At 38.0% G+C, this 25,960-nt stretch overlaps 1 protein-coding gene across 4 annotated transcripts in view; it reads left to right on the forward strand.

Moving 5' to 3' along the window:
- The window catches only part of FNIP1 (folliculin interacting protein 1), a 543,489-nt gene that overhangs the window by 114,092 nt on the left and 403,437 nt on the right, over positions 1 to 25,960 (forward strand). For 3 of the 4 annotated variants that reach the window (XM_081936540.1, XM_081936541.1, XM_081936542.1), the window contains one exon: positions 367 to 5,695. In XM_081936540.1, the coding sequence (XP_081792666.1) occupies positions 367 to 445 (79 nt within the window). In that variant the 3' untranslated portion in view covers positions 446 to 5,695. Of the gene's footprint in view, positions 1 to 366; positions 5,696 to 25,960 lie in introns of those variants that run through there. The other variant, XR_014173903.1, reaches the window with a different exon arrangement.

Below are 25,960 nucleotides of genomic sequence, written 5' to 3' on the forward strand. Positions count from 1 at the left end.
TGTACTTGAAAATGATCAGAATTTCATCCATCCACTTTTGATTTCCAAGACAGCTGAAACAATTAAATCTTTAGAAAGCAAATCTGTTGTCAGATTTCTGACAACAGATTTGGAGTCCTGGGGGAAATTGCTTCTTGTGACCATCAGTCCCATCATATGTATTTATGAAATAAGTGTTTGCATTCTTTAATTACAGTAACATCCAGAGGTTACTCTAATATATTTAAAGTACATTGACAGTTCATATAAACAGGCTGTTTATGTTTTAATAAACTAACTAGAAGTACTTTTACAGGATAAAATTATAATGAGCTTCAGAACTTTTCAAGTCAGGGTGGTTGTTGATAATATTTCTTTGTCTTGTAGGATTGAATCCAGTGACCTCCCTTTATTGGCAGCTGTAGCAAGCACCCACTCTCCATATGTTGCCCAGATTCTTCTCTAAAACACCAAAAGGGCAAAGACAATAATTCTATTTTTATAAAACGGAAAACAAGGAAACAGACATGAACTTCCATTTTCCAGACTCATTCTTGCTTGCAGGCAAGTGACTTGAACAACCTGCCAGCTTGATAATGTGCCTCTGCAAGTGAACACATAAATGTACAAACATGTTCCCCTTCTTTTCCTTGCCTATTCATTTAAAAATCAACCAACCAACCAATGGAACAGAGATCCAGATGACTAAAGAAGACACTAGAGCTTGGAGTACTGTACATGGTTTGGACAAGGATTGCCAAAATGATTGTAACTGCAGACTGTTGAATTACAGGATCACCAGAATGAAGAACTCCTTTGTGACCTCCAAAGTGCTGTTGGTGCTTGTACAAGGGATTGGAACCAGCTAATGTTTGAAGCCAATGAATCTTTTCGTAACTCTTTTTGTAACCAATTCAACTGCATTAGAAGTACAACACAACGTTTATTTGATAAAGGCAGTTGGATTGTAACCAATTCAACTGTGTCAGGGGTGCAGAAATTAATTGTTAATGGCAGGTAGGAGTTGGGAAGGTAGTGTGCAATTCTTTCCATAGGAGGAGGCCTGGGTGTAATATTTGTATGAATGCTTGATATTGATTGAGAATGAGTGAATAAATATGAATGTGGGTATGTATGTATATCTGTGTGTGTGTGTATATATGTATGTATGTATGTATGTATGTATACACACACATACATACATACATATACACACACACACACACACATTCATATTTAGATATGTGTGTGTGTGTGTATGTATGTATGTACAAACACACACACACACATCGTATCCCCATTTGGGTGCAAAATTGACATTATGCTTGTTATGCTCTGATGATAATACTACTGTTTAAAGATTACAGAAAACAAATATTTGTTTTTTTATTTTAAAAAAAGGAAAAAGCTGAACAAATGTTCTGTAATATTTTGTTAGGTTTTTAACAAGAATTTCTTCCCCTTTTGATCATGCTTGATTTGGGATGCTAGAGAAAAACCAGGTGCTGTTAAAACTTTTTCTTTTTTTTAAAGAGGATGTTGTAAGAGCTTTATTACATATTGGTGTTCCATTAATTTCAGTGTATTTTTCAAAAAATTCAGAAGAGAATGAATTATTGAGAATTTATACCTTAGAAATTACACAATTTCTGTAATAGAATTAAAACTCTGCTAAATTCTTTAACTATCCTGACAAATTTTAAGCCTTAAAATTCAATTTGTTTACATGGTATTAATTCTTAGGCCATTCTGATGAGATCACTTTTCTAACCTGTTTATTAAGAACTGGTTTACAATCTAATCATATGCATGTTTGCTTTGAAGTAAGTCCCAGGAAGTTTAATGAGATTTACAAGTTCTATCCAATTGTGTCCTCTGGCAATCACTCTGTGCCCACTTACAGTCTTTGGGGGAAGACCTGGAAGTATGGAGTGGGAATATAGAAAAGAAAAGGCAAACTATGCCATCCCCTTTCATCCTATGCTATCATTTTGGTCATGATTAAGCAGTAAAGAATTCTAGTATGGGACCTGTAAATTATAAATATTGTAAATCAGTGTGAAAAGCCCTCTAGATGTCTTGCAGCTAGAATTCTAAGAATTCTCTGTCAACATGGATTTTTGGGGAGTTGTAGTTCCAAAACATGTAGTAGTTTTTAATTTGGGGATGATTATTTTGAATCATTTTTACTACCTCGAATTAAATAAGGGGAAATGGCATTTAAAACATTTAAATACTTTCCCCTGTATGTAGTCAAGCATCAACAACATAGCAAATTGCTCTATTTTGTGATATTTTGATTCAGTTGAACTCAAAACACATTTTTTCCTAATTCATACAAACATGAAGCTGTTGACTTTTTTTTTCTTTTGGTCTATTTTTGAAGATTGCTAGAGTCTTTCCTCCTTGCCTTTGCTGGAAAGCATATCACAAGGTATGCTCACATTGCCCTTGTCCATAATAAAAACAGTTCTTCTGGAGCTACTTTGATAACACTATTGCTATGTGTTATGACTGTATTAGGTCTGTGACATCAATAGTAATAGGAGGAAACCCCATCCTACTTTTTAGATTCATCTGGGAACTTTAAAACAGTTTAAACTGGAGAAGGTATAGCTTTACAAATAATCATTAATTTTATTGCACAGTAGCCTGTGCAGTCTATTAAAATTTTAAATAATAATTAGACAGAGCCTATAACTATTTTCTCTAGTAAAATCTTATCACTTGTTAAAAGATCCCTGCTTCCCCATTTCTTACTGCTTGATTGCTTCTCCAGCATTTGTTGTTTTAGTTTTTTTTTTTTAATTGGACCAAATAACTACCTTACAAAGCAAGGTTTACTAAGTTTCTTTTTCATTTTCACTTATTTTTCACTTTCATTTTCACTTATTTTCAAATACTTGCCGCAATAGGCAGTATTGGGGCTAATATTACAGAAAAAAACTGTTAAAAATGAGTAAGAATTCAGTTTTTATTTGAATACAGTATATGATAAAATAATTAAAGTCATAATAATATGTACAGACTATTCTTCCACGTTACAAATACTTGTTCCTTGACAGTCAAGGATCAGTTTTAGTAACATACTTGAGAAGTGAATAGAAATCCATATAAAACAATATTCAATTTCCATCAGACCACATAGATAAATGTGGCCTCCCCTTTCACTTACCTGTTGCACATGCCCTAAGCTTTCCAAACATTTAAAAATTCTAGCAATATTTTTTTGGGGTATAAAAATTCATCCCTACACATTAGCTAACAGTGCATTCATAAATTAGCATTCAGCCTGCTGGCCCTTTGCAGTGGTAGGCATAAGCAAGTGGGTGGGTTTAGTATTTAACTTTTCGGGCCATTGTTTTTCGTTTTAGAACAAATGGAAAGATTAAAAAACTTTGCAAATCAGGCTGTCTCCCCAGTAAGCAATGTGAACCCTGAGAGTTCAGGCTGATTTTAATACAGATGTCACTCACTAATGACTGCACTTAACATTAGAATTAAGTGGACATAGACTTGCCTTTTGTAGTTAAAATTAATTAAACCTGGGGTTGGTCCTTAAGGTAACCCCAGAGAACAGCAAGCATGGGCTCAATTGTTTCTCATATCTTAATAGAAGGAAATTGGGGCAAAAATAAATTATGGTTAGATTTTTAAGTGATTCTCATCAGGTGCTACATTATAATTGTGCTAAAATTTGATTTTTTTAAAAAAAAATGGGATCTAAAAGTCTGCCCGAAAACAGAAGCTACAACTATGACAGGGAAAAGGGTTTTTCAATAGTCAAGGACACTTGATTTATAATATTTTCTATGGTTCTTCCCAACCGAGAAATAATTTGCATTCCAGTTTGAACATAAATCTGTCTCCCACCCCTCACCCTCATATATCTTGCAGACAATCACCTTGAACATGTTTAGTAAAGGATTGTGCAGGTTTCAAGGATTTTCACGTGGAAAAAAGTGATGAATGTGTTGGACGTGCTGATAAAAGTCTGCAGTACTGAAAACCATAATTTTAACTCAAATGTTTAAGTCCCACAAGGGTTTCCACACTTTAGCTTCATGGCAGATATTCTGTAACTTACATTTTTTTTGCAAAAGGATAGGACAGTTTATACTGTAAGCTTTTGTTATCTCCAGTCAATTTTCTTTCCTCCATTATTCTGAAGGTCATGATTACTCAAAATGGTAGAAGACGAAGCAATCGTCTGCATATCTAAAAGTGGTCCTGTGTGATTCACATGTAAAGCTAGGGCAATCTGCTCTTGCCACATATAGATTGCCTTTAACAATTGGTCATCTAATTTCCAAATTAAAGATAGAATCCCAAATGATATTCCATCTTAGTTTTCCTCCTGTGGTATTGAGAAATTAAGCTGTTGATTGCAGCTGTATTGCCTGGCCTTACAGCTCTCCTGTTCCTCTTAGGGCTTCTGTTCTCAGCTGCAGAGGCGTTTGTACAGTACAAGTGGATTTAAAATATTCTGGTATGCTATTTTCATGTTGTAAAATACAGGAAATCTTGTTGGAGCAAAGAATTTGCTTATTTGTTCCTTCTGTGTTCCTGCATTGTGTGACAGCTGCGTATGTAGTTATTCTGTTATCTTTCTTGATGGTGGCTATTGGTGATTTGAAGGCATCCATTTACACGGTTTCCTGGATGAACTCTAAGCAGGACCTCTAAGTGGAAAGTTTTCCCACTAGCAGTGAATTTATATGTTCACTGGCAATTTTAAAAGCTTGTAGATGCCGGTGTTTCTCAACCTTGGCAACTTGAAGATGTCTGGAGTTTAACTCCCAGAATTCACCAGCCAGTTTGGAAGCTGAAGTCCACTCATCTTCAAGCTGTGAAGGTTGAAAAGCACTGGATTAACAAGAAACTTTGGCAATTCCTTCAAGTAATGTGTTACCATTGATGAATTTCTCCAAAAATATTATATAATTAAACATTATCCTTCAATTCCAAGCATTTGGTTGAATTGGGTTTTTTAAATGATGTCATTACTCATTCTAATTATATAATGGGAAGTTACTGTGCAAAAGGTATGGCATGAGAGCATGCTTTCTTGTGACTGATAACTTGTATATGGTACATGAAATATCAAGGTACTGCATAGATTTATCTGGATTTTAATTTTTTTTTCTAAGGGAAGTATAACAGCGCTGTAGCATTGACCTCATATCATGCTGTTCAGAACAATGTATGTACAAGACTAATCTTGATTTTTGCAATATTTCTAATGCCCATTAATATGTCTTAATTTTAAGGCTGAAAATATTTAAGTATATTGCACATAAATGCTAACAAATTTATTTCTGTTAACTTGCAAATTATGCAAGATTGTTTAAAAAAACAAAGGGAAGGGGGAATCTGAAACATGATTTTTCAATGTAGCCTTTTAAAATCTGTTTGAGTTAAAAACAGATTTGTTTTTTAAAAAAGGGTTTTAATTGTCTTGTTTTCAGTCTTCTCTAAATTATGTAAATGGTGGTATGTGTTATATGCTGGATAAAATGTACATAATCGTTATCTTTTGTGTTTTTCTGTAATATATATGTGTTTGTGTGTATGTATGTATGTATGTATATACTATATACATACACACACACATACACAAATGTATATACATATCTCAAGATGTGCACTTGTATTATAATAACTGTTCCCAGTTTTAGGGGAACTTTGTGCAATAAATACAAGTTTGTCCCTTTGACTGCTAGTTGTTAACATTGTCTTATTTTATTCAGAGTGGCAGATTGTTGGTTAAAAAAAGGCATAATCTAGAATTATTTCAAACATCGAAGTCTCATCCCTCTTGCTCCTGTATCAATTTCACATGCACATAGAGAAGAACAGGGCTTTAACTGTGATAGCTGTTTTGATCGCCATTCTTCAAGTAATGGTGTAGAGCTATTTATGAATAAAGGGGGGAAATGCATATCAGGAATATGAATTTGTATTATCTATATTTTTTAAGAACACCTCAGTTGCTTACCTGCTGAACCGGTAGTAAAAAAAAAAGCTTCCGAGGATCGTGTGGCTCAGCTGTGAGCCGCGCGATCGTTGGAATCTTTCCTCCCCCCCCCCCTTTTAAAGTATTTTTCCCATGCCAGTTCGAGCGAATAGGCAGGGAAAAAATGCTTTAAAAAGTGCGGGGAGGAGGGTGTTTTGAATGAGAGAGAGGAGAGGGAGGGAAAAAGGAGAGGGAGGATGGACCACAAACCTGGCACTAGACGCAGCTTCAGAAGATACCTTGAAAAAACACAGCAATCCAAGGCTGGAAGGGATCTGGAGGTCATCTAGTCCAACCTCCGGCTCCAGCAGGACATTTCTGAGTTTCTGTCTTTTGACACACACCCCGTCACATGACTATATATCCACATCCACCCAGTCACATGACCCGCACCAAGCCATGTCCACAGAACTAGTAGGAATTTTTTTTAGATTTCACCACTGCTTAGGTATTATCACCTGGAGACACAAGGTTTCCTTGAGCAAGTTGGTATTTTCTTAGCCCATTTGTGTGATGCTTTAGGTTGAGACCTCACCTTTTAAGGTGAACATCTAACTGCAGTGCAGCCCTTACTGATAGGATAGCAAGAGGTTTCTCCCAAATAATTATCTATGGATGGAGGAATGGTCATCGGATGAGAACAGTAGAATATGTTTAAATGGGCAGAATGTGCAGAACATTAGACCAGGGGTGTCAAACTAGCGGCCCACAGGCCAGATGCGACATGCGCAGCCCACACCCACCCCAGCTCCGCAAATGGGGAAAACGTCACAAAACGTCCTGTGACGGTAACATGACACTGCAAGTTTGACACACACGCATTAGACATTCCTCTTGGAAAGCAAAGATCCCTTTGAAGCAGTCCTTCCTGGTGAAGATCTGCATAGGACTTATCTTTTTTTCCTTTTGTTCTCTCAAGTTTATCTACACGTAGTTTTGTTCCCCTCTTCACTTTGATACACAGAGACTGCGTAGTGAAATACACATATTATCTTGGTGTGAAAAGTTTATAACCCAGCGTTTTTGTGTTCTGGAAGTTACCAATTGATCCTTGCAGTTCTATATTAGGTATCCTGGACCCTTTACGCATGGCAGGAGAGAAAGTTGAACACCTTTCATATGCGCTGTCTCTGACGTGTTCTTGGCATCACCTGGTAGGACTAACATATATACATTATTGAAACAGTGACATCTATGCTGGTTTGGGCATGTCGTGAGAATGGCTAATGGTCGGATCCCAAAAGATCTCCTGTATGGAGAATTAGTGCAGGGAAAGCGCCCCAGAGGAAGACCACAGCTGCGATATAAGGATATCTGCATGAGGGCTCCTTGGGAATGGACATTAACAGCTGGGAAAACTTGCCCTCTGATCATTCAGCTTGGAGGCTAAAGACGCTGCATGGCCTTCTCCAATTCGAAGAGACACTTGTTCAGCAGGCCGAGGCAAAGAGGCAGTCCCGGAACCAGCGAAATCAGAGGGCTGGGCATGGGACAGAATGAATCTGCCCTCAGTGTAGAAGGGATTGCCACTCTCGAATTGGCCTTTTTAGCCACACCAGATGCTGTTTTAGGAACTCTTTCCAGAGCACGATGCCATAGTCTTTCGAGACTGAAGGATGAAGGACAATGATCTTGGTGTGAAAAGTTTATAACCCAGTGTTTATGTGTTCTGGGAGTTACCAATTGATCCTGGCATTTCTATATAAGGTGGGAGAAGATTTCTGGTAGAAGTCTTGAGTCAGATAAATTCAATTGTTGTAAGAGAACTTCCAATGTGAATTTATATCATTGTTTCCTGTCAGAAGTCAGTGATCCAAAATATTCTCAGAATGTTCTTTAGAAGTTCTAAGCAGGGAAAATCATTTTATTTTAAGTAAATGTGTAAACATATTTAAATATGTTTATTTAAATCTGACAGGAAAAGATCATTTACCCAGTATGTATCTTCCAAGGAAGTCAACAGGATTGTTTACAATAAGAATTTAAAATACTTCAGATCTCTTTCTTGGAAGCACTAAAATTATTTCAGAATCATTCGCTTCCTTGTACTAAGTAATTAAATGTAAACACTGATAATTGTTTGCTTTAGATTATTCTGAACAACAGCTATATTCGTGACTGGGTACGCTATGATTCTGGGTGAGAGAATAATAAGGAATTCCTATAAATATTAATCTATACTGCTCAAAGACACTGTACTGGCAAGGAATCCTCACAAATACTAAATTGTATGATATCAGGGAGGTAATATTTGTCAAGCTTCTTACTTGGACCAAATTACTTATAAGTCACAGAACTTTAGAGCAAAGAGACTCTTATTCATACTTGGAATTTTTCAGTATGATGAAAGCGTGCATGAGACACTTCAGCAAAGTTGACACAATAGAACCGAGTTGCAAAATCACAAGAAATGCCCTATGAACAATAGTTATAAGGATATAATTTCTTCTAGCATGACTCAGAGTTGACACATTTTTGAAGCATCTCAAATCCCCAGAAACATCAAGAATATAACATCCTACCTGTATCAGTTCAAATGCCTTTCCCGACTTAATATATTTCATATGTTTTGAGGCTATTATTCCTAAAATTCCCAGACAAGGCAGTCCATCTGGTCCAGCATCTTTGATCATAAATGGTCTATAAAATGGTCTATCTTTAGATCACAACATAAGGATAATAGTGCTTTCCCAGTAATAATACTGAGGCATAACCACCATACTGTTTAAATCTGTTAGTCCTTTTAAAAATAAGGTTAATAATAATAATTGCAGCTAGAACCAAGAAAGTAAGAAAAATCTGCAATGGAATAAACAGCAGCAGAGATTAGCAAACTTCCCGGTTTCATTTCATTATTCCATTTCATTTCCTGGAATCAAAATTTTATTAAAGTTCCTGTAAAACGTTTCCACATATAGCACATATTTTTGAAAGAAGAAGGAAGACACATCCTATTTATTTTTGCCACTTTTTGTTATACTTTTAAAAATTGTGTTTCCCTTTCCTGGACCAAACAAATTGAAAACTCTGTCAACAAGTGTGGAAAAAATATAGCCATTATATAATGAAAAAATATGTGTTCTTTGAATAAAAGTCCTGCAGCTGCTTGTGCTAAATAACTATAAGCTGTTCCCATCCTTTCGTCCTGGCAGCTTCTGAATCTTTAAGCATCTGCCAACTTTTTAATGGGTTGGGATGAAAGGATGAAATGCCACCTTCACATAGAAGTTTAGAATATAATGTTGTTTGGCACAATGGTTATCAAAGGCTCTGAGCTAGAAACCAGGAGAGGTCACATCTGAGGCAAATAGCCAGTCAGGTGACCTTGGGTCAAGCCCTCTCTCTCTGCCCTACACACACACATGCACACACACCCACACTCCCACACACGCACGGACGCACGGAAGGTGGAGTCAAACTTGAGGCCCCTTCAGGATCGAACTTCAAGGTATAGACAGAGTTAGCCTGCAATATTGCATTCAAACCAGAAGTGGGTTGCTCCCAATTTGGCCCAGATTGGGCGAACCAGTAGTAGCGGCAGCAGGAAGCTTCCCTTACCCGCCCGGACACTTCTGCGCATGTGCAAAGCCTCTGCGCATGCACGAGCGAACCGGTAGTAATAAAAATGGAAACCCACTACTGATTCAAACCACTGTGCCACTATGGATCTTAAATGAGTGTCACTTGTTGAAATTAACACATATATCCCAAAAGTATGGGACTAGCTCGACCTTTAATATATTATTAAATCTAGACAATCTGGATTGCTGCATTTTCTTAATTTTGGGACAAGGCGATATTTCAACAACGTGATGGAGGTTTTAATAACAAGTAAATTAATTTATGACCAAAACTTCTTTTATAAATCAATTACCTTGGTATAAGCTTGTCCTTTCTTTTTCATTTCATTTCCAAAGTGATAGTCAATTTTGAAGAACAGACAATGCACTTCAAATGCTTGTAACATTCATCTCTGAAATTGACACTTAAAAACAAACAAACAAACCCAACCCTGCTTATGAGCAACCATTTTGAGCACAATGAGTCTTGGAAAGTAATACCCAGAAGAAAGTTGTTTTAATGGTGGCTTTGAGCAGCATCCTGTGGAGATAGCTCACTAACACACTGTTGCTATTATTATCTACTCGTTGTTATTATTGGTGGTGGGTGGGAAACCTCCGATCTCATGTGAGTTGGCCACTTCATCAAGTGTTCTTCTTTAATGCAGTGAGTCTCTAGCATCTTAGTAAAACTCCCTCAGAACATCTGCGGCAGAAAATGGGAAATGGCTTGAGTCTGCCCACCCAACCATGCGCACCCATTAGCCTGTCTCCTGCACTTTTCTTTTCTGTCAATATGATTGGTAGTTTCATTTCCTATGTTATAAACCACAAGTGTTGTCGGTGAGGTGGCGCATCACACCGACTTTCTCCACATCTGATTCATTACCACTTTCTTACTATTTCCTTTTGATGTGCTTTTTAACCTCTGTTCCAGAATAGTCACTTCCCTTTTTACTGCTTTGGTTACAGGAATGCTAAGCGGAAACTACGTGGAACCACTAGAGGTCAGAAGTTTCATCTAAGATTTGTACATTGTTTATTTCCTGGTTCTGTTTGGCTTATGCAATATGCTCCAATTCTCCCAGTTCAAAATCAGTTTTGACTGCATGTAGATGGAATGATTGGCAATTCTTGTGGCCTTTTTCTGACTTATAGAAAAGTGACTAAAAGTGGAATTTTACATAAACATTGCTGTAGGAGTCCATTCCTGTCTTTTCTCCCTAATGTAAATTCATGTGACTTGAAGTATCTTACTTGTTTATCATGCTGTTTTCCAGATCCCAGCCCATCTGTTTTTCAAGACTTTGCAATGCATGTTTAATGAAATCCGAACATGCACACTATTTCTGCAAGGGCATTCTGACATTTCTAACATTTCAGCTGTGGGTGGTATACATATTTTGGGGTCGATTGCCTTAGCTTAGCCAAAACTGATAATGTCTTGCTGTTGTCTTGCTCACCGTGCACCTGAACCTGCAAGGATTGTAAGTTAACCATAGCTGATGTTCTTTGATGGTCCCTTCACTACTCTCCCCAATGAAATGGAAACCTTATTATTTTATTTCTTTATTTCCTTCCTCCAGTGTTGTATTGTCCTATATTGAATAGTGATGAGAGAAGGTGGATGAAAAGGATATACCTATGGCATATAGCAGGGGTGTCCAAACTTGGGAACTTTAAGACTTGTGGACTTCAACTCATGCTGGCTGGGGAATTCTTGGAGTTGAAGTCCACAAGTCTTAAAGTTCCCAAGTTAGGACACCCCTGGCATATAGCAATTAATAAAGCCTAAAAAGTAATTTGTTGAAGTGATTTGGTACTACTGAAGTATATTCTTCAGACAGCCAGTTTAAGGTAGTGGTTAAGGTACCAGGTTAGAATGCAAGAGTCCACCTTAACCATGAAAGCCAACTGGGTAACCTTGCGCCACTCACTCTCAGGCCAGCCTACCTAACAGGGTGGTTGTTGTGGGGAAAAGAGGAGGAGGAAAGTATGTTGGATATTTTCTTCACCTTGAGTTATTTGTAAAAATAATAAAAGTGGGATATAAATAGACAGATAAACAAACAAACAAACACATAATTCTGCTGTTCCTTTGATGTTCTACTACAGGTAGAGCTTTAAGGATTATTTTTAGGTAATACTAACTCTCCACTGAAAAGTGGTGGCTTGTTTTCCTTAATAGAAAGTGCTATATTTTACTGAATTTCTCTGTGTCATATTGCTGCTTCTGGCGATGAAAAAAAAAAAATCTTCCATCACCCGTGCTTTTCAGAATGTACGTGATGGGCAATTTGTGGTTCCTGAAATGCTTGTGGCTCCTGAATTCCCCTTTTTTGTAAACTTTGGCCTCCCTCAGACTGATGAAATATAAAGCAGTTTTCTTCCATGTTGAGATGTAAACAAAGAAAAACAGTAGCAAAAGCCCTGAAATAATCACATCTTAGTTAAAAGGAAAAAAAAACCCTTCCCATATTAATACCTCAAAACCGGTTCAGTTTTTTGTTAAAATCCCACCCTATTCACATCCATGCTGACCCTGATTTCTATTTCTGTTGACATGAATGGAGAATGGAGAGTACGTATTTCAGATGTTGAAGGGCCTCATATGGAACTAGATGAAAACTTAAGATGACCTCCATATATATAGTCCAGATAAACTATTGCTGATTTTGTCCATCGTGTATTATTAAAAATGGAGAAAAACAGTATTAATCAATTGAAAATCTATTATCTTTGGTTTCTAAACTGATTGGTTATTGGTGATAATCAGATTACTATTCAGGGAAGCCACCTCTCCTAGAAGAATGAAATATTTTGAAAATATTTAAAAAGACAGCATATTCTATTTCCCTAAAAGAGAAACGTGTTTTTAAAGACAGAAAGCAGCCCTCAAGTCTTTCTTAATAGCCCCAGCTGGACTGGACCAGCCTATCTACAAAACAAAAGGCCTTCGTCTTCAGGGTGGTGGGATTAAGACATGACTCTCCAGGACATAATAGGATTAACCCACTATCAGCAGAGCTCACTACATTGCACAATCTCCTAAAGACATTGCATCAGCCAAACTTCAACCAAGCTTGGCTCAGACAAACTCCTAGGATTTCTACATGACACCATGGAAGTCTGACAACAGCGGTAGTGGGTTCCAAATCCCATTCGAACCGGCCCAGTGATGTGCAGTCAGGGGAGGCAGGGGAGGCAGAGCCTCACCGCTCTCATCATGAAAATAAAAAAAAAATTACTCCCGGAAGCCGCAAAAGTGGCTGGGAGAGGCGCGCGGCTTGGTTTAGCCTCCCTGGACATCACAGCAGCAGCCCCAAGTGCTCCAATCTCGCCATTTTTTGCAGCGGGCGAGCCCGGGATCCTTGCAAGGGGAATGGGACCACATGTGCAGGAGGCTCCTCAGCATCAGCCTCAGATCAACATCACGGTCCCCTTCATGTTGGCTCAGGAAGGAGGGGAATGGGACTATGTGTGCAGGGGAAGGGGACCGTGGCTGCGCTGATCTGAGGCTGGTGCTGAGGAGCCTCCTGCACACGTGATCCCATTCCCCATGCAAGGATCCCAGGCTCGCCCGATGCAAAAAATGCCTAGGTAACATGATATCATCAGTGCTAGAAGGGAGTGGGGGGGGGAAGGAGGAGAAAGGAGAAGTTTCTCTTCTCAGAAATGTCTTCTCAGTGGAGCTGTGGCCGCCTGCCTGTCCCTTTCTGACATTTCTGAGAAGAGAAACTTCTCCAGTTGGGCTGCTCCTGTGCGATCGGAGCAACCACGCAGTTTGATGACGTCACCAGCCTCACCAGCCATAAACCTCACCGCATGTCACTGCGAACCGCTATGGTTGCAATGGGCCTGGCGGCATCCACATGAACATGTGCAGCATGCACATGCATTTTACCACCTCTGCGAGCCTCTGTGATGCTCCAGCTGCTCAGCGGAGCGTCTCACAGGCACCGTATGCGCCATGTGCATGCGCAGAGGCACGGAAGCCTAAAAGACAGGCAAGCAGCTCAGGCGGGTGGGTGGGCCCTCTGGAGCAGCGTACCGGAACAGTATCTGGTACTCCGGCAAGGCTCTGGTACACCCGTACTGAGGCATACCGCTTGCAACCCACCACTGGACAACAGCCAATAGAATATATGTTCTTGCACAGGAACAGGAAGCTTAAGTTCAAAGCCCAAGAGAAGGTATAAAAACCCCTCACTCTCAAGTCCATGCATTTAGCTGTATTAGAGAACTGTGTGTTTGGTGGCTCTGCTTCATCATTAAACCATCTTTCCAATCAGCCTCCATGTTTCCAGTGTCTTCCTCCCAGCTTGGAACTGAACCAGATGGACATTTCTTCCAACACTATGTACACGGAGATTTGATTTTAATGGTAAAACAGTGGGGTAGATTTCTGTGTTTTATGCTAGGATGAGCTACTTCGGTGGTTAAGAACCCCATTCCCTTTTTATCACATTAGTTGGCTAAGTACTGCTTTCTTTGAGTAGGCTATAAGCTTTTCCATAACAATATATGTAGTATACAAAGCAATGCCTCTTCCATTACTCTTTCCAATCCCATTCACGGAATTGAATTTTCCTCAGCAGACAAAATGCAGTAGATCCTGTGAAATAAACTAGCAGTAGGTTTGCTGACAGCAGGGAAGCTGCAAAAACATGTACAACGCTTGCTGTTTACAGATGAGAACAATAGATAAGTAAATGCTCTTATTGTGTAGATTAATATGTAAATGCGGATGAATTTTTCAGGGAAACATCCAGAGAGAATGCGATAATTACAGCTGTGCAGCCTGGGCTCCAGTTATTAATGACTGTATTTACTTTATTTCAACACTCCACTTTTCTCAAATAGCGCAAATAATTTAAAGGAAGGCCTTGCGCTTTGTCATTTTAAACTGCATTTCTGGAAAAGTAAACATTCTGCTGAAACTCATCCATCTGCAGTGAACTCTAGGAATATAAATGCAAAATAAATGTGTTCATCACTCCTGGAATTAGAGGTTAATGAAGAGGAAAAACAAAGCTCTGAATAAATTTGACGTTATTTTATAAAGTCTTAAATCCTTATGGGTAAGGAATCTTCTTTTGTAGCACCAAACTTCTTTGCAATGATTGTGTTTTCTCCCCATCTCTGTTCCATGTGAAATAAAACACTAGCTTGATTACTTGGGCAATGTAGCTGGCTGAAGTATAATTAGGATTATATTTGCATACTATATACAGTGCTGAAATATAATATAGTATAATTCAGTCCCCCAACAGTTGATATCTTCCAGATGTGTAGACTTCAATTTTCAAAATTCTCAGTCAGGGCCACCTCAAGAGTAACTGAAAGGGGAAAGGTTTTGTCATGCTAAACATATAATATCTCACTAGGATAACTCCCAGATACATAATCATAATAAATAAAATAAAACATACAGATCTGTTTAGAATTTGAATGTGTGTGTATGCGTGCATGTGTGCATGTGTGATATGCGTCATCTGTTACTACAATTGTCTTTGTTTTACGGGATTTTTTATTTATTTTATCCAAGGATATCTAAATGTTCTGAAATTCTTTACAACAGGAATGTCCAACCTTGGCAATTTAAAGACTTATGGACTTGAATTGCTAGAATTCCCGAGCCAGACATGCTAGCTGATGAATTCTGGGAGCTGAGGTCCATAGGTCTTAAAGTTGCCAAGGTTGGATATCCCTGCTCTAGATCTATGGTAGAGAATCCTACCTCTTCCAAAGTGCTTCCTTTGTGCCCTTTATTTATTCACTCAAACCTGAATGCCACCTCAGTATATAAGTTCCATGCAATTTACACAACAAGACGGTCATACAAAGATGCTCTGGTATAAAAACAAATCATGAATACAATCAACCCATTGAGTTCAATGAAAAGAACCTTGCTTTCTTTTGAAATAAAGGAAGAACTAAAGGCAGCTTTTTTCCCAAATAGTGCTAATAAAACTATTATTATCTTATTTTGCTTTAGCTATCTGACTCATTCATTCATTCATTCGTTCAATTTGTATGGCCACCCACCTCAACAAGTGACTCTGGATGGCAAACAAAATTAAAAATAGAAGAACGATTACAAAAATTAAAAAATTAAAATGCTTTGCAGTCAAAAATAGATCACACAACATAATCACTAACATAACCAAGAAGCGGGGCCCCTGCACACACCTGGATAGACCCCTCAGACCTGGGCACAAAGCCAAGTCTTTAAGTTCCATTACTTTCAAACTGTTTGTAATCATATTATCTTGAAGAAAACTAGATTCAATGCAATGAAGGTCTGGGAGAAGAGTGTTATGATCAAACCTCCTTGCAAATCAACTCTTTTATTATATTTCTCAGAGCTGCGATCCACATATTACAAAGGTTATACATAAAGCCACCAAAAAGTATCTTATCCTCAACCAGATTTTGTTATTTGAAGAATCTCTCCTTGAAAACATATGGTTGTATAAACATGTCTCATTACATAAACAGTAGCACTTTAGGAAAAGCATTCCAAGTGATTTTTTTTCCTAGAGGAACTCATTCTATTGAAAAATTCATTAAGTATCAGTTACAGTTTTGCAGTATGTCATTTTTGAAACAGGCATGTTTCGAAACTATTTGAGACTATTTAGTATAAGCAGTTACATGCAAATAATTGCTGTTATTACATTTGATGTTTTCCAAGTTATTATAAAATGCTAAGCCAAGACCAAGTGCACCACGTTATAACTAAGATACAGAGATCAACTGTACTTAATGGAATTCCAGGTATCTTTCTCCAGGCATTGATATTTTAACACTCTCCTACAATGGGGGTGGGGTGGGGTGGGGTAGTAGGAAGAGAGGGAATACATGTAAAAATCAGAAAGGAAGAAGGGCTGTTTCAAATTTGTCCCTCCTAGCTAATTTTCCATTGAAAATCCTTGCCCGGTTACCACTACTACAATTTTTTAAAAAGTATGGATATCATTATCCCCCTCCCCCGTGGAAATATAACTAAGAAATAAGTCTACTGAGAATGAGGAAATAGAGAGAAACAAAGAACTGGTACTTTCACACTCCAACATGATGTATGGACTTTCCAAACATAAAAACATAGATTCATATCATAAATTATGCTCCCATAGAGATGGATCAGATCAGTCTACTGGAATGGTTTCCAGAGATATCCTTAATATTTGATTTTTGTTTCACAAAAGTTGAGGTATCTGTCGGGTAAAATATAGAAAGGAAGTGAAAGAAGGTAGAAGAAAAACTCAACAAGCAGAAATAGAAGCAGTAGTAGCTAGTTTTGTCTGGAAAATGTTCTTTTTTATGATTAGACTGAGTTTGCCAGCGAATATATACATCTATGCAGACTTCATATGGATTTGGTTTATATGGGTGGAGCACTGAACACTGAATTTGCCAGTTAGCATTGGAATATGAGTCATTTAGTCTTATGATCTCCTTCCCATTTTTTTTGCTGCATGCCCTGATCTGTTCTTCCATATAAACGACAACTTTATATATATTTCTATTTTGTAAATTCATGTAAAGTGATACATCTCTTGTTTAGAAATTATGCCATAGGACAGAACTGGTTTACCACCATATTTCCCCTGTTCTATAGGGTTGGAAGGTACTGCACCTTGGAGAACATCTACTCCAATTTCCAACCAAGGCACTGTTACAGCATCTGTGACAGATGGCCATCCAGTCTTCATTTAAAAACCTTCTGTGAATGATATTCCATCATCTCCAGAGACAGTCTGTTGCATCCTTGAACATCTCTCACTGTTAGAGAAATTTTCCTTAAGTCCAGCTAAACTGTACTTCCTTGTAATTCACATCCATTACTTCTTGTCCTCTCTTCTGGAACAATGCTGAACAATTTTGCCTCATCTTCTACATGGCTGCCTTTTGGATACTTGAAGACAGTTATCATACCTCCCCTGAGTCTTCTCTAGGCTAAACATATTTAATACTTCCAAAACTTTTTCACATGCTTTCCCTTCTATTCTAAGTTTTGTCTGAACAATCCAGAAGACAGAGGAAAATGACTTGATTTGTGCTTTGTGGAAATAACTTTTAGATACATACCAGATTGTACCATAAAATAATGACTGAAGATCATTTCATTTGGCCTACTCACTGAACTTCTGTGTATGTCCATTGAGTAGAAAGCATTTTTATAAATATATGGAAATAACTTTGAGAAAATTATTAAAACTGCTCTTGTAAAGAGAATGTTCTATGTTGGAGTGACTAAGTATGCTTTAAAACACACACACACACACACACACACACACACACACACGACTCACAATCAAACTTATGATTTCATGCCTATCCTTTTGTTTTCCTGTTACGCTTCAGTCACCACTATTGTTACATCACCCCTAGCTTCCTTTCTCTAGTGCAATTGTTTAAACCAGATTACCTTCCTATACATGATGCTCCAATTTGTTTTTGGCGTAATCCAGCTTTCCCATCTTGGCAGTTCCAGCTGCTTTCAAACTAAATTTCCTATATTGGTCAGGAAATGCAGAAAATATACAGTTTAATACATGGCCTTACTCCTTCAAAAAGAAAGCACCCCAATGATACCCATTTCTCAGTAGGGCTTTATACATTCATCACAATATAAACAAAGATATTGAGGCTTAATAAAGAGTGACGAGAAGAGCAACAAAGTTGATTAGGTGATGGGAGGCCAAAACATATGATGAATGAAAAAACTAACAAACAGAAGGACTAGGGGTGAAATTATAGCAGTCCTCTCATATTTGAGAGGTTATCACAAAGAAGAGGGTAACAACCTATTATCCAAAGCACCTGAGAGGAAAACAAGAAGTAATGGATGGAAACTTATCAAAGAGAGATCGAAGTAAGGTGAGAACAATTAAACAGTGGAATGGCTTGCTTCCAGAATTTGTGGGTGTTCCATCACTGGAGGTTTTAAAGAAGTGATTGGGTCGCCATTTGTCTGGAATGGTATAGAATCTCCTGTTTGAGCAGGGTGTTGGACTGGAAGACCTCCAAGATCTCTTCCAACTCTGTTGCTTTATTCTGTATTATCTGGACTCTTTTCAGTCATGATTCAGACAGGTTGTAGTACTGAGAGTGCATCAGTTACACTTGTGGGTGACTTTTGAAAAACTCAGGATGGAGTGGTGGGTCCATCAAGGTCTTTCTGGATCTCTCAACAGCTTTTGAGGCCATCAACCATGTTATCTTGCTGGACTAGCTCTAATGATTGGCATTGTTTGGCAGTGATTCTCCTCTTTATTACATGCTCAGTACCAGACAATAATGGTGGAGAAGAAGAGGTCCAACTGCACCTATTATGAGTGGTGTGTCCGTACTTGAGTCTCTTTCCCCCCCTATTTAACATCTATATGAAATCACTGGGAAAGGTCATCCATTGGTATGGGGTTCAGAATAATCAAAAGGCAGGTGATACCCACTGACACATCTTCACCCCGCTTTGCTTATGTGATGGTGTCAGGTGCTGTCTCAGTTCCTGAAGGTTATAAAAGCCTGGAAAGGGAGTGGTTGTGCAACTGGTTATGATTCAACCCAAGCAAGACAGAATGATTGTGGGGTTACAATTCAAGATGCTGGTTATCATCTTTAACACTCGACAAGGCACAGGGCCAGATGACCTGTGGGATTGCTTGTAGGATGTATCTGCCCATCCTAATAAGTTAGATAGGATGGATATGCATCGGATTGTGTCCCATTCACAGGATCAACAAGCAGCACCTGTGAGATCTTACTGCATTTGCCAATCTTTCCCAATCAAGGGCACTGGAGCATTCGTATGTTCAGAGAAAATGATGTGTGCATTGTCAGTGGAATATTTACTGAACGTACTGAGACCAATAATGCATTTCCACTCATCATGTTCTGTTTTGCGCTTTATGGTTGCTGTTGGTTTGATTCATGGACTTGCAACACTCCACTTTAGAAAACTAGATTTTAAAAATTAGTGGTCACTCTAGCTGAAAGAAAGCAGTGAAAGTGTGATTTCATCCTACTTCCTGCTTTCCCCCCTCTACATTGCCAGCTAAAAGTACATGCTTCCTTGAATACCAGGTGTATATATCATTTTTGGCTGAGGACCAAATCCCAAGGCAAAGTACAGGAAATCAGAAGGATTTCCATTTAGTGGGTGCAGAGTTAACAGGTCCAAACCTGCTGCATTTGAATTCTTGCATCTGTACAAAGCTCCACTTAAAAACCCTTTCTTCAAAGTGCCATCAAGCTGTTAAGCTGTGTCAAAAAGAGGGGGGAAAGTACTGTATTGTGAAAGGAAAGTGATAAATGAACAGACAGCACTCTCTTTTTAATTCAGAGGCAGAGTTTTTGTCAGACACCATTAGTTAGTCCTAACAGAGCCTTAGGAAAGATCTTGGGCATCTTGGAGAGAAAATTCATTGTCACCAATGTTATTGTTTTGAACAGCTATACTGTACATGTCGTATAAACTAAATTTTACTAAACCTACTTTAACTTTTCATTTCATGGAAAGGATCAGAGAGTTAAGAAGCTTATAGGAAATATCCAAAATATGTCCACAATTTGTGTGGGGAATGGAGATTAGTTTAAACAAATTCTGCCTTCTTCTGGTTTTTCTTAGCAGTTGCTCCACTTAGTTGCAGAGTCCACTTATTTTGAACTGTGCTCACCTAGTTACTACAGCAAAGTTTGTCCAATGCAAAATGCAATGGAGCTTTTTGTTTTTTTCAGGCAGCAGAATCTGCAACTGATCTGAGCTAAAAGAGAGCGAGTGGTGCACGTTCACCCAACTGACCTCCATGCCAAAGAGAGAACTTTAACCATTTACCTGCAGCTGAGAATTTGCAAACCATTTATCCTGTGAATATACATAGACAATTTCAAGCATCTGATCTATGGTTTACCAGTCTGAAAGGTGGCCCAGTTGGATATCATTATAAGGCTAGAAGCATCTGGGAGACTCTAGCACAAACTAGCAGAGCTGTCAACTGCATGTGTGTTTTTAGAACTAAAAATAATAAGATTGTAAGCACATGCCAGAAAGTAATTTATTTTGTCATACTTCAGCCACCATGTGATTATCCAGGATGTTCCAGCACCTCAGAACTGAGATGCAGTCTCAGAAATGTAGGAATATTTGAAAACTCCCCAGGGTTGAGATTTTAATAGTTTTACTCTTCCTTTGCTTATTCACATACAGATGCCAGCGCCTGATGAAGTAACTCTCCAGTTAATTACCTTATTTTGGCAACAGTTTTAGGCGATGAACAGCAGAGACACAGGAATTACTGCAGAGAATAATGAGGTTAGATGAAAACAAAGGCAAAGGGTATTAGTTAAGGGTTCAGTTGTGTCCATCTGGAACTACAGAAGGCTGGCTTTTAAAATGGCAGAAAAACACAGTGGGCAAATGGAAGACCCAAGTTTTAGGATTCTAGATTTCATAAATAGCTATTGAAAGGCTATAGCTCCAAAATGAAAGAATATACTTTAAGAATATCAAATATTAAATCTATTCGATCTGGCTCCGAATTATGAAATTACTCAGCTATGTGATACAACCACAGATGACTATAAATTAAATAATGTATTGTCATAGGCCCACAGACATGCGCAAATGTATGTTAAATATTGGTGTAAGTATGCAGAACCTATTGGGCATATGGCTGTACGATAATACATACAGCTGCTAGGAAGCCAGGCTATCTTTTCATTAATGTCCTGAAGTAATATTAGCTTTGGTGTATAGGAGATGTGAATGGACTGAGGGGAATTTCCAAGAAAACAAATCCACCAGATAAATACACAAGGAGAAACCATAGCAAAGAGTATTGTCTTGGTGACTAGAGTTAATTTGGCCTGAGTTTGCTACAACAGCAGCTGCTGTAGCAAATGACAGCAATAATTACAGCAGCAATAAATAAATCTGAGAGCAATCAGAATTCTGCTTAGTTGTTTGTTAGAAAATACATGATTAAGGCAAAACGTATCACATTGGTTAAGGCAAACACATTAACAGCTTAGGAAAGATCTATTCATTCACATTTTACATGACAAATGTTTATAAATGTTTTGCGGTAGCAAATTGGAACACTTATCCAATTCTATCCTTCTTTAAATGGCTGCGCAGAACTTCATCATTTTATCATCAGTTGGCTTAAATAGTATTTGATTCCACAATTTCATGAAATTAAAAATCTAACTTCTAAATTTCTTTGCAACCATCAGAAACATGTTTTTAATAAAGGCACTGACATTGTCATATGATCCATTAGAGGTTTAAGTAAAAAACCAAAGTTATTGGTATTTTAGCGAGCTACACTAGTGAGGCTGGCACTATCCTTCCTGACTTCCTGAAAGCCCCTCAAGACTTGGCTGTGCTATCAAGCCTGAGGATTCAGAGGATTGGCAAACGAATAAGATGGTTCTGTTACTATTAACACCCGTTACATCATTATTTGTTTTGTTGCGTTTTAATGCTTTGAATGTTAATAATAACCATCGGCATTGACAAATTCACCATCAGTCAATTGCAAAAGACATTTTTAGGTTGGAACAGCTTACATCCTGCAACGATACCTCTAACACCATCAAACATCAACATCTGCCTATCCTGGGTCCTTGAGAAGGGCTCAATGGGTGGATAAAAAAACCACTCTAAACACCAGGCTGACTCTGCAATGAACCATTATAATTTAGAATTCAAACAGGCAAGCCACATAATACCCTAGACTTAAGAACAATGGTTAAGAAAGACAAAAAAAAATCTGAATAGTGGACATTGTAGCACCTAGAGAGATCAGAAGAGAAGAGAAAGAAGTGGAGAAAAATCACAAAATAAAAGACCTGCAAATAGAAGTAGGTGCAATCCAAAAACACCTGAATACCTTTTGAACACCATCACTCAAACACTAAATATCTGGCTGACTGTGCAAACAGCTATAATAATAAAAAGGATTATTTGTGAACTATTGTTTCCAACTTTCTTGTAAGCTGCCCTGAGTCACTTGTTTTGTGAGATGGGCGGCTATATAAATTTGAATGAATGAATAGACACACTTGCATTTAACAGAGGACTCTTTTAAATAATCCAGAATCCAAACTATTTAAAAACTCAGACAGAAGATTGTTCCAGGATGGCAGGAAGCATTAAAAGGTGTTACTCAATTGGCAATTTAGGAGCTGGCTCAAAAATTACCTTGTCCTGGAAATACAATTTCTCCCATCACACCCAGTGATGGATGATAAGACATTTGACCATATGCCTGCTTTCAAAATGTCAAGAGTAAGCAGCTGGAGCTTTACAAAGCTAGTGAGGAAACACAAAGTGACGCTTGAAAGAGCAAAACAGGCGTAGGATGTCCTTCGTAAGAAGAAATGCATATGAATCAGGCCTAAAAACACAGCATATCTTCCCTTACTGCAGGATAGCGAACAATGTAAAATGAAGACAATAATCTGCTAAGGTTCTACAAAAGAGTAACTGCTTCCCGGATAAGCAGGAAATTGTGTGGAAATGCAGTTTATCCAAACTGCTGATCAGTCCTGTAAAGAGGAGTACAGAGAAAATGCATTAGTACAAAGGCAGAATTTGATATTGGATGAAGCATTTGGTATTTCCCCAATCATAGTGTCTCTTAAGAAAAAAAAATCCTAGCCCCCAGAACAGTGAGTAAGGTATTCTATATGTAGTTATGAAATATCTGCAGATTCTAACAAGCTAATAGGAAGGAAAGAGCTGGTCAGTTTCCAATAGCTGAAATATTAGCTCATTCTTAGTTATCTCAGATAACTAATAAAAGGAAATTTGTAGGTTTTCTGACATAAGCCTGTTTTGCATAGTGAATACAAATTTAACATTCCCTGATCCAAACATTGGATTACATTAGTGAAATATTCTGGGTTATGTATATATATATATATACACATACATAGATACATGCATAGATACATGCATATATTATACATTATACATGCATATACTGATACACATACATAATATATAAATATTTATTTTATATTAATTTATATTGAGCCTTCATTATTTTGATAAATAACTCAGGACTGCTAACATGCTTGATACCATTTTCCATTCATATTTTCCCTTCATATTTTCCTCACAACAACAACAACAACATTGTGAGGTGAGTTGGGCTGAGAGAGAGAGAGAGTGACTGGCCCAAAGTCACCCAGCTGGCTTTCATGCCTAAGGTAGACCAGAAGTCACAGTGTCCTGGTTTCTAGCCAGCTGCTTTAACCACTACACCAAACTGGCTCCATCTGTCAGAATGCTTTTCATTAGGAAAATTTCCAACCTGATATGCTGTATAACTCTTATGTAAAAAACAACAACAACAATGTATAAAGTCTATATCTATAGGTGGGCATGATTCACATACACTCTGATGCATCTGAATAATACTGCTGTGCTTATTCTCCACCACTGAAAGAAAGCAAATAGGAAATTGGAGAATATGAACTGAATTCTAGAAACAGAAAATCTTAAAGGCCTGACATCTAACTTGTGCCATTCCTTCTTCAAAGGATATGTCACTATAAGGCAAAGGAAAGAATTGCTTCCTGTAAAAAGGCATGAGCTTCTTTAGTATTAACACAAGCGATCAAAGTCCCCTGAATGTGGACTAGTAATATAAAAAACTGTCCTGAGAGAAAGGGCACTAAGTTCTGGAACTAATACAGCGATGACTTTCCAAGAATTATGCTTAAAGGACAGCAAGCAGAGAGGCTCAAATAAGGGATGCCTGCTGCACATCTCAGGAGGCATAACAGTGAATTGTTAGAGATTTTAAACAAAGAAGCTCCTCAGAGAAATTTCTTAACAAGGGAAAGAGACAGCAAAGAAGACTTGTCACCACAGCACAATATCAAAGATAGCCTGAAGAAATGCCAAAGTCTGTGGAAAAGATGTGTCAGGCAGGCTTCATTTGAAAGCTGAGCTGGAACCACTTAGTTAATCCCACAAGATCGTACAATTTAGAGTAATATTTACTGAGGAAAGTTGAAAGCAGTATCCAAAGAATTTCAGCAGCTATAGTTAATCCTGGATCAGCTGCATATGTAAACTTTTTATAACGAGTTCATTCTACCCTATCTAATGGAGAACTTGGCCCTCTCTTTTAAGCAGGCTGCCCTTTGTCTTGCTCTTATCTGTTTCCTCACAGATTGTGTGAGAATAAATACTGACAAATGCTTTAAGTGAAAAGTTTCTTTATAGCCCATTTACAAAAATATCTCCATATTTTTATGGCCCCTGAATCATAGCCTGCATTGTCACATAGATATAATTGCCCAATATTTATGTGTGCCAATTGGTTGGGATTATTGAAAGTCTGGGGAGGACGAGTGGGGCAAAGAAGAGCAAATCAATACGCTTGCTTGATTTGAGTATCAGGAACCAGAGTTACAAGATAGGACAAATATACCAGCTTTGCTTTTTGTAGTGAGAGAAAGGAACAAGTGTTTGTAGTTTGCCCTCCTTCACTATTAAAAAGAAAGCTGATTCAACTCTCTACACAAACTAGTGTTGCACAATCAGGTAGATCCAGAATTAGCTTCCAAGTTGAACCCCATTGACTTTGTGACCTGTACTTCTTTCAAGCTGTGTCATTCCCATTATGTGTTATCTTGATAATTGATGTTCTCTTTATCCCTGAAGAAGTCTATCCTGTTTGCTGCCCAAGTTCCATATTTAGCAATGAAATGAAGATTGTTCCCAAAAAAGATGAAGCTGCCCATCCATCCTTTGCTAACCTACAGTTGACTGCTGATAGTTTTTGTGTTAAGCTAATAACTTCTGCAAAGTGACTTAATATCTAAAACCCGAAAAAGTGAAATCTGCATACAAGTACATATTTTTCAATTCAGTTCTGGTAGAATGGGTAACAGGTAGCTAGGTTTAATTTCACTTTTGACCAGATGAACTGGTTTGGTCTGAACAGTATTGCAATATGCCTCTCAGAGGTGTTGATAGGAGAAGGAATTTCAAAGAGAATACCAGACGGGTACATTTCATTTTCTTTATTTTGATAAATGAACCTTTGGCCCTATTACCAAGTACAGTTCTGTTGCCCAATTATTTCCCTTTCACTGAGATTGAATTCCAAAATTCTTTCACTGTCTTCTTATTCAACAAGGACTGCGTATGTCTGTATGTTTCAGTAGGAGCAGGAAGCAAGTTCATCTAATGAAACAATCTTTGCTTTTGCCCTTGAATTACATTGGGCTGCAGAGCAATTCTCTTCCCCCTCTCCACCCCCAATGCAAGGATTAAAAACCTGATAACAAAGCTAGCAGATTGAGAAGGATTTCATTGCATTTTGCACTTTTCTCATAATGTAATCTTATGAAAGATACTGGCATTCTGTGATTT

The sequence above is a fragment of the Natrix helvetica genome (genome assembly GCF_964273705.1).
Source record: "Natrix helvetica genome assembly, chromosome: 1".
NCBI lineage: Eukaryota > Metazoa > Chordata > Lepidosauria > Squamata > Natricidae > Natrix > Natrix helvetica.